Source organism: Sinocyclocheilus grahami, unplaced genomic scaffold (genome assembly GCF_001515645.1).
Source record: "Sinocyclocheilus grahami isolate Dianchi unplaced genomic scaffold, SAMN03320097.WGS_v1.1 scaffold113.1, whole genome shotgun sequence".
Classification (NCBI taxonomy): Eukaryota; Metazoa; Chordata; class Actinopteri; order Cypriniformes; family Cyprinidae; genus Sinocyclocheilus; species Sinocyclocheilus grahami.
This window is the reverse complement of record NW_015505292.1, coordinates 1,244,748-1,254,440: the sequence shown is the minus strand read 5'-3', so window position 1 is coordinate 1,254,440 and position 9,693 is coordinate 1,244,748. Positions and strand designations below refer to the sequence as shown.

Here is a 9,693-nt window from a genome sequence, read left to right as displayed (position 1 = left end):
GGGGGGGGGGGGGGGGGGGGGGGTGTCGATGGCTGGTTTTACTGTTGTTGGTTTGTGGGTGAAATTCACAGTAAAATAAAAAAGATTATGAGTCATGACATTATTTTCATGACAATTTAGCACATTTAAAAATATATATTAATAATAATAGCAACAATAATAATAAACAAATGCAGTATTACATTTATGCTCTTTGCATAACTGTCAAAAAAAGTAAAAAAAAAAAAAACAGAAAAATAAATAATAATAATGGTCCCAAAAATAGGCTTCATTTAAAAAAAAAAATTCTTCCTAAAAATTTCTTGGCCAGGATATGTTTCAATATCCCTTTTAAGTCACATGGTTACTTTCTTGTTTTTTTTTTAAACGGTGCATCAAGAATTTGACTGAATTCTTACCTGAACACTGCTCTGTGGCTCTGTTCTCTTTCCTCTCCATTAATAACACAGGAGAAGAATCCAAACTCAGCAGCTGAGTGGGAGAACAAACGTTCATTGTCACAACAAGAACAACAAAGGATAGAGACATTTCGGTAGGAACTGCTGGGTGAATTTCATCATCTTGATCCTGGCTGTTGAAAGGCGGGTCTGATATTAGCAAACCCATAAATGAAGAAAACCTGTTGTTCTTGCAAAGTCTTGGCAGAATTCCTGAAGGGGTGCCACAAGGTTCAACCCTTGGCCCTTTGCCATTCTTTCTGAGCCTTTCTCACACCGCTCTTGCCTTCACTTGGTGTATCCACCGCATATTATTGTAACATACCAGAAGTAAAAAATAAACTCATAAACTTGGCATTGTGGACAGTGGAAGTGTTTCATGATCAAAGGTAGCCGAAGCAGCCACGAGAAATGGCTAAACGAATTTTAGAGTACTTACAATATTTAAGATCTGGACACATTTGCAACAACCCCTATGTTAAGAAAATTATTTTATTTTTAAAAAATAAATTCAAATGCATTATTTTCTAAATTCCAAATCAGCTTCTATTACCCACCAGAGAAACGTGACTGTCCATTCACAAAGACGTTCATGAACTTGCGGGAACGAGGCATGTCTGAGGTGGTGTCTGTGGTGGAATCCGCAGACAAACAGGAAGTGTCTCTCCTCATGCTTCTCGCTCCTGACTCTTCCTCCTCTTCGTCCACTTCCTGATCCTCCTCGTCCTCATCGATGGCAGACTCATAGACGGTATTGTCACTGTCACTTTCATAACCTTTGTAGCAGTCCTTGATACTCACTAGCTCGAGCTTAGCATGCTCATCAACCACCAGGGTGTACTTAACCGAGTCATACGTCAGTCCCGAAGCATCCGTGCTGACTGCCACTGCCTTTAAGTTCCCTGTGTCCTCCTTCACCAATTTAGGCTTACGGGTTTCAGCCCACTGACAAGCGTCCCCCGCATTTCTGAGGCTGACAGTCCGGCATGGGGGCGTAGGTGGGTATACCTCATCCTCCTCACTAATAGAGGGGTTCGGACACCCCGCTGATGGGTAGTAGTGAAGCGGAGGAAGCTCTGTGTCCGAACTAATGGACATGCGGTTGCTGTCGCTGCTCTGGGACAGAAATGGTCGCTCTTGTTCACCGTTGACTGGTGTGAGGTGGATCTCCTCTGTTGCATTTCCTTCTGAAATGTGATAGTCCTTGTTTTTGTCGACCAACTGGTCACACGTACCTTCATTTTCCGCAGGATACTGCACTTGTTCCCGATAGCCATTGACAGTGTGATACCGCGCTTTTTCCTTGCAAATGGTTGGGATGTCAAGGACACCCTCTATCAGGGTCGTTTCCGTGGATTTTTCCCTCATGACTGTCTGCGTAAGGGGTGCTACCACATTGGGCTTGTTCAAAGGCTCGGACAACTTATCCTGCTTCTTGGTGTGAAAGGCTGAGGCTTTGTTCGTGGAGGAGGCAGGGCCCCGTGGTTTGGTGCCAGCCCTGGCCTGAACTTTGTCCCCATCGGTCAGGCTAACCTGCTCAGGTTTCACCGCGGGATCTCCTGTTTCACACACACACAGAAGATTATACATTAGGCAATAAGCCTAATGGAGAAAAACATCTGAAGAGGATTATGTAAAATGTCAGTTAATGCCACAGTTAAAGCCACGCCAAATGCCAAGTTTAACTCAGCACAGGAAGTAATGAATCCTGATTACTTTTAAACCAATGTAGAAGGTGAATATATGATATATATGGTATAATATATGAAGGCGAAGTGTGTAATTTTGTCAACTAAAGAAAGGTACCATCAAATAATATGAGATCAAAGCTTCCTTAGTACCAAATGTATGAACCTAAAATTAAAACAGTAATGAATTTTAAAATCGTAATGCAATGGAAGTAGCTGCAACAGTAGTTTTTATCCATATTGTGACGTACATTCAAATGAAACACATTATCGAAAAATAAAATATTGTAGGATGGGGACTTCTTTCAATTGTTTGCTGATTGGATGGAGCCAGATCTTAATTGGAGAAGTTTGTCACCAGAAAGAAGTCTGTTGTTTCAACAAAAGATCCAATTATGACATTTTGATTAAGAATCGCAAGGTAATAAGAGGACATGAATATTAATTGTTCACAATAAGATCAAAAACATGGGTTTATAAAATAGATAATAGAAAATAGTGTGAATTTTCATTTCATACAGATGGGTAATGCGTTTCGGTAGGTGCTAATGCTTACATGCCAAATGCAAATTTCCCATCATTAGGGAAGCATATCATTTTAGTATATAGTAAACTCATCTAAATTGTGACAAAGCCATAATATTTACACTCCAATGATGTGTAAAGCTGGAACAGAATAAAGTATTTCAACAAAAATTAAACACATTAGCTTTACAGTATCCAAACCTTTTTTCATACTGGAAGAGTCAGACACAAGTTATATCTGATGAACTCTCTGGGTAAGTAGATTGACGAAAATCCCATTAAGCTAATTACAACACGTAAACACTTTTTCATTCCATGGAAGCGAATACTACAAAAACACCTACAGTAGGAACAATAATACACCTACATCTTGTACTTCTTTCATTTATCTCATGGTAATTCCTCTAATGCATAGAAGTGATTATGGAAAATTACTTGTTTGGAAAATTCAAGTCTCAGCAATTCTTCAGACATGTTCATTTGTGTGGTATGAGTGGCCATTACTCACCCTTAATGTGTGGTGATGAAGAATGGGTTTTCTTTTCTTTCCTCCGCTCTTTCTCACCAAAGGAATTGTTATTTATTGTGTCCTGCGATTAAAGTAAAAAAATGAGGGATAGGTTTTTCAATATACAAAATGCTGAGAGAGTCAGTTTTGTTTAGATTAACACTTGCAAAAAAATATACCAAAACTAAATATGATAAATTTTTTGCATAGCTGTTTTATATTTCTAAAATAAATAAATAAAAAGGTAAAAAATTACACTAAAACACAGACAGACATGTACATCCCTCCATCTTGGATAAATCATGTGATTTTGTCAGCATTACTAATTGTCACCACATTTTAGGTGCTTTTCTATCATATAGTGAAACAGAAACTATATTTGACTAGTCCATAAAACGAGAGAGTTACAGGAAGAGCAATCTGACCAATAGATTTACTGCTCTTTCCTGACGCTGACACACGAATTGACCACGCTATAATGCACCTTTAACACTGACACTCCTATGTTGTCATAGCAACGCGCCCAATTGATGATGCAGGAATTGGCATGCGTGAGAGCATGTCAGTGTGTGCGTAAGTGTGGGGGTAGATGGGAACACACAGTAGTGTTCGTGATGGAGAAAGACGACACAGATGGCTGATAACTAGTTTTACTTGATCTTAGTGCTGCGTTCGACACTATAGATCATGACATACTCATAGATCGATTACAAAACTATACAGGTATTCAAGGGCAGGCTTTAAGATGGTTTAGATTCTACCTGTCCGATCAAAAGACAGTACACAGAATCTCTTGGATTACAATTTGCAACTAGACGGGTGTACTGTTACTTCCTCTACAGTCAAAAATCTGGGTGTTATATTAGATAGGAACTTGTCTTTTGAAAATCATATTTCCTATGTTACAAAAACAGCATTCTTCCATCTTAGAAACATTGCCAAGTTATGAAACATGTTACCTGTTTCTGATGCAGAAAAGCTAGTTCATGCATTCATGACCTCTAGACTGGACTATTGTAATGCACTGCTAGGTGGTTGTCCTGCATCTTCAATAAACAAGCTACAGGTAGTCCAAAATGCAGCAGCTAGAGTCCTTACCAGGTCAAGAAAATATTATCATATTACCCCAATTTTACAGTCTCTGCACTGGCTACCTATTAAGTTCCGTATCAGTTACAAAATATTATTACTTGCCTATAAGGTCCTTAATGGGTTAGCTCCTATTACTGGACTACTTCTGCCCAAACATATAATTTCAATAGGAAATATGCCATCAAAAGAAAAAAAATGCAAGTTAATTTATTTAATGGGGTCTTTAAACAGTCAAAAGGCAGCCAGTTTTAATACTTATCCACAAAATTCAATCAAATCCAAATAAATTAATTAAAAAAAATGTCCCTCTTATGACAATAATGTGAAATTGTCAAATTCATCAAGACTTGACCCTATTTAGTTTCTTAATGCACATTCCTGGTGCATAAATCATTGGTGCATGTTATTTTAAGTAAGAAAAAAAATTTCTTTATAAACTTTTATCAAAATGAACATAACTTGCTCTGCATCTAAAACGACCTTACTTTTTGGATGAGATCACAAAGCCCCTCCAATTCCATTCAGGTATGCCATGACCACTTTTAAAAATATTTCCTCGTAAATCAAGTCTTTACATTTTTAACGGTTGAATATCCCATTTCTCTCAGAAATGTGTCAGATTACAGAAGTGATAGAAATAAGTTGTCAATAGCGCTTCACATTGATTCTTAGGGTTTCAGCCATAGACTGTAAAAAAAGATGGACGACGCGTCTCCACTTCCTTCCACTATAGAAAAGTGAAGCCAAAGCATCTCAGTATGGCCGCTGCCATCTTGAGCAAATGACGTCATTTAGAGCCAGAGTCTGCGCAGTAGAGATTTGTTTGGAGCCAGAGTCTGCGCAGTAGTGTCTTGAGGTGGAGCCGTGGTATCAAACTCCAGCAGACCCAATCAACCATAACGACACACCCCGTTTTTATAGCATCAAAAAAACTAACAATTGAACATATATCAGATAACAACTACCTTAAATGACCAAAACCATATTTCGGAAAATTGTATTGGAAATGTAATTTATTTTTTTTATTTTGACTCAAGTCAGCCACCAGGGGCGATCAAAGAGTCCGCAACTTTTCAGGATGTGTGAGGCACACCCGGTTTCAGCCAACACCCAGGTCTAAAATATTACCGTCGCAATGTAGATATTTTTAGAGCAGACTTTCTTATGGTTTTACTTGTATTACCCAATAACTCTGTTCTCTTTCTGTTGAAAAGCTCTTTGCTAATTCCTCAAATGCCCTTTGAGCCCAGCGGCTGTGCCAATGCTGCAGACGTGGAGAGATTCGACAAGCCAAGATTATGAGATTAAAGACAGGACAGCACATTTACAGTCATCCATTATCTTCTCTGATCGTAAAACAGTCTGCCGACCTGTAAATGATACAGTGTGCTCAAAGATTCAAGCAAAAGCCTGTTTTTTTTACACAAGCAACTACGAGGTTTCATGTCACCTCATAATAACCAGTTGGGAAAGTAATTCGATATAATACAAGTGGGCTGTTTCAATATATCCGGTGATTTGGGAATTCATGACACTGGACTGGCCAGCACTAATGCTATAAGATGGTATATTATAATTTATTCTAATAGTAATTATGCTGCAATTACTGCAGAACAACCTGATTAAACTGCATTATGTTAAATGTGCATTTTTAGCTCAGCGCAGGTTAAAGAAGAACATTCTTTCATCACTTACTCACCCTCATGTCATTCCAAACTTGTATTAATGACCTGTATTAAATCAATAATGAGATCAGAAGATCTGGAATAAAGTACTTTTTGACACTTTTAATATATGCAATAGAGCAGCTGGAACATTCAGCAAAATGTCTCCCTTTGTGTTCTATGAAAGATAGAAGTTTGAATTTACTAAATGGTTAGTAAATGATGACAATATTCATTTAAACTGTGTTGAGTTGAAAATACGGAACATATAAAACCATTATTTCTAGAATCTTTATGATCATAAATGTCTTTTTGAAAAAACTCGGAGCAATATTGAAAATGACAGCAAGCAGCATTAGCAAATACAATTTCAGCTAAACTAAAGGTCATTTTGAGTTCAGTACAGGGCTGGGAGTCTTTTCAGGAGATCAGTGCTGGGCCATTACTTAAATCATTTAGTTTCCTCAGCCTCATTACCCATGATGCACTTCAAAACTCAGATAGAAAGAAGCATAGGCGGAGTGTGAACCAACTCCAGGGTAAGGCTAGAAGCAGCCAAATATATTAACTACAAACATCATAAACCCGTCTTTTTAGGCAAGAACCAGACACGGGTGTCATGTAGGATAATAAAATGTTTAATGGGACTGAATTTGTATTTAATGTGATTACAATTTAATTAAAACATTATAAATTGATAATTATATAACGTTTCCTTTCCACGGTTATTCAAACGGCGAATAAATTATGTACAGAAATGACATTTTCACTAACTTTGATCTATCGCACTCTCAGAAAACAAAACTATGTTATAACCACTGAAGCTGTCTACACTGCGAAATGAATCCCTTACTTACACTGAACGAGCATCTGCGCTTTGTTGTTTATGATGAGGGAAGTCGCGGAATTCAGTCAGCGAACGCGCGCGCATTCAACAAAGCTGATGAACTTCAGCGATGACTGATCTGAACGCCTCTGATTGGCCATTGCATTCCTAAGCTCAACAGAACCGTGTGTGATTGGTTCAAATGCGCAACACTGTAAAAACGTCTAAAATGAAATACGGTGCAACACGAGCAAATCTTAATATAATGCGCAGTCGACACTTTCGATTCATTTACACTTTTTTTGTTAGCAACAGACGTAATACATTTAATTTGTTTGTGCAGGGGCATTTTTTGCCCCAAGACCGAAGACCCCCTAAGCCTTCCCCAGCCTTACACACTCTCCGCCTATGGAAAGAAGACTCAAAAAGTAATATCAGTGTTATACTATTTCTATATCATTATAGTATTTAATACTTTTTTTGTATAATATTATGGCACTTAATGCATTTTAGTTTGTTTTAGTAATATTGTTATGTGTTTTTGTCATCATAATTATTTTTTTATTATTATTTTAAAATATGTTTAACTATTTTATTTTATTTTTTTCAGTTTTAGTTTAGTAATATTGGGACTTAAACTTATTTCGGTTAATTCCCAAGGCAACATTTCAGATAAAAAAAAAATATATATATATATATTTTTTTATCTAATATTTATTTTAAGGTTCATTTCAATTACCAGAAACTATTTTTAATAGTTTTACTTTGATTTAACACTAACAACACTAGGTAAGATTATGCACACTAATAAGAAAGTAACACTTTTTAACACATTTATAATGTTAAAAACTGAGACAACATGCCCCGGTCTCTTCTAACATGATATATAAATCAACAAGTTATCTAGAGTAGCTAGCCCAAAAATGTCAACATGTCAATCACAACCCTTTCAAAAAGAGCACCACACGACATCCAAAAAACAGGGTTTTTACTCCCACCTCGTTATATAATAGAATGGGATTAAATACATAAAGGATATTTGTGTTGTTTAACATTTAATTATTACAGGTTTGCGTCATATTCTGAGTTGCATTATTTTTATTCATTTTGAGGAATACTGAATCTGTGTGTTTTGTGTGAGTGAGATGAATTAATGCATATTCATATTTATTTCGAACTACAGTAACATCTTCTGATTTCTTTCAACATGGGGACAGGAGAGCTGTCAATCAATAAATTGGTAAAAAAAGTAACTTGCTTTACTTATTTGAAAAAGTAACTCAGATATTCTCTTGTAAATTAAAAAGTAATGCGTTACTTTACTAGTTACTTGAAAAAAGTAATCTGATTACGTAACGTAATGCGTTACCCCCAACACTGCTAATAATCACATAAAAAGTTGTGAAATTATACATGAGGGATTTTTAAGTGGTTAAGTGATAAAAAGTCAGATGTGATTGACTTTGACAGCTTCCCTCAGTGTTCATGTCAAATGCTAATGCTAATTGACTCTGAACACAACAGTCTCTTGTGACCTCACTCACTCACTCATACGAATACTAAAATTCTCAATCTATACACATATTTGGACACAGATGATGTGCCTTTGACCTAGAAATCTATTTTTGCTGTGGGGTAAACAGCTCGCCAAGCTCTGCACTGTCAGATGACTCCTCATTCAGTTCCAGACTGTGTCTCATGGAAAGATAAGTGACTGTTTGGTTTTAGGGTGGAGATAAACCACATATACACGTTTTACTTTGTGGTTAGGACCGCCTGTTGACATCTACTCTTTTTGAATTAAGATAACTGTGATTAGTACTATAGTCATTTTAATGAAAGGAGGACACAAAGGAGGTCAAAAATGGAAGGGATAGATCATGCAAAAGTCAACTCTGGTCATCATTTACTCACCCTCATGTCATTTTTAAACCCATTTGACTTTTTGTTCATAAAAAGCAAAAGAAAATGTTTTACAGAATGTCCAAGCTGCTCCTTTATACACACTTAGAGTTGGTGACTGATGTTTGCCTAACATTATCTTTTGTTTTCTACATAAAATGATTTTGTAGTTGTAAATAAATCTAACGTTAAGTGTAAGGTTTGACTTCTGAACTAGTCTAATGTAGTGAGCTGTAAGTTCATACCTGGATTTTAGCCCACTGGAGATTAGCTACAGGCTCAGAGCAGATGTTAATTAACCCATATAGGCATGTACAAGTGGTGCTTTGGCACACCTCCCAAAAATTAGAGTAAACCCTGACACCACAATATATATTCAGTTAGACAGTAAGACTTGTAATGTTTTTTTAAGAAGTCTCTTATGCTCATCAAGGCTGCATTTATTTGATCAAAAATATAGAAAAACTGTAATCTTGCAAAATGGTATTACAATATAAAATAATGGTTTCTATTTTAATATACTTTAAAATATAATTTATTTCTGTGATGCAAAGCTGAATTTCCATCAGCCATTACTCCAGTCTAAAGTGTCACATGATCCTTCAGAAATCATTCTAATATACTGATTTATTATTAGAATTATCAATGTTGGCAACAGTTGTGCTGCCAAATATTTTTTTGGAAACTGCAATACTTTTTTCGGGATTCTTTGATTAATAAAAAGTTAAAAAGAACAGCATTTATTCAAAATATAAATCTTTTCTAACAATATAAATCTTTGCTATCACTTCTTATCAATTTAACACATCCTTGCTGAATAAAAGTTTTAATCAAAAAAAATGTACTGACCCCAAACTTTTGAACGGTAGTGTATATTGTTAGAAAATATTTATATTTTAAATAAATGCTCTTTTTTTGTTTTATTTTTATACTTTTTATTCATCAAAGAATCCTGAAAAACAGTATCACAGGTTCCAAAAAAATATTAAGCAGCACAACAGTTTCCAGCACTGATAATAAATCAGCATATTAGAATGATTTCTGAAGGATC

At 36.1% G+C, this 9,693-nt stretch overlaps 1 protein-coding gene across 1 annotated transcript in view; it reads right to left on the bottom strand.

Annotated features, from left to right (window-relative positions):
- The window catches only part of mapk8ip1a (mitogen-activated protein kinase 8 interacting protein 1a), an 18,725-nt gene that overhangs the window by 5,430 nt on the left and 3,602 nt on the right, over window positions 1-9,693 (bottom strand). Inside the window, exons 3-5 of the mRNA XM_016277566.1 lie at window positions 3,159-3,240; window positions 995-1,996; window positions 399-471 (exon numbers count right to left, since the gene is read on the bottom strand). Coding sequence (XP_016133052.1) covers window positions 399-471; window positions 995-1,996; window positions 3,159-3,240 — 1,157 coding nt within the window. The remainder of the gene's footprint in view (window positions 1-398; window positions 472-994; window positions 1,997-3,158; window positions 3,241-9,693) is intronic.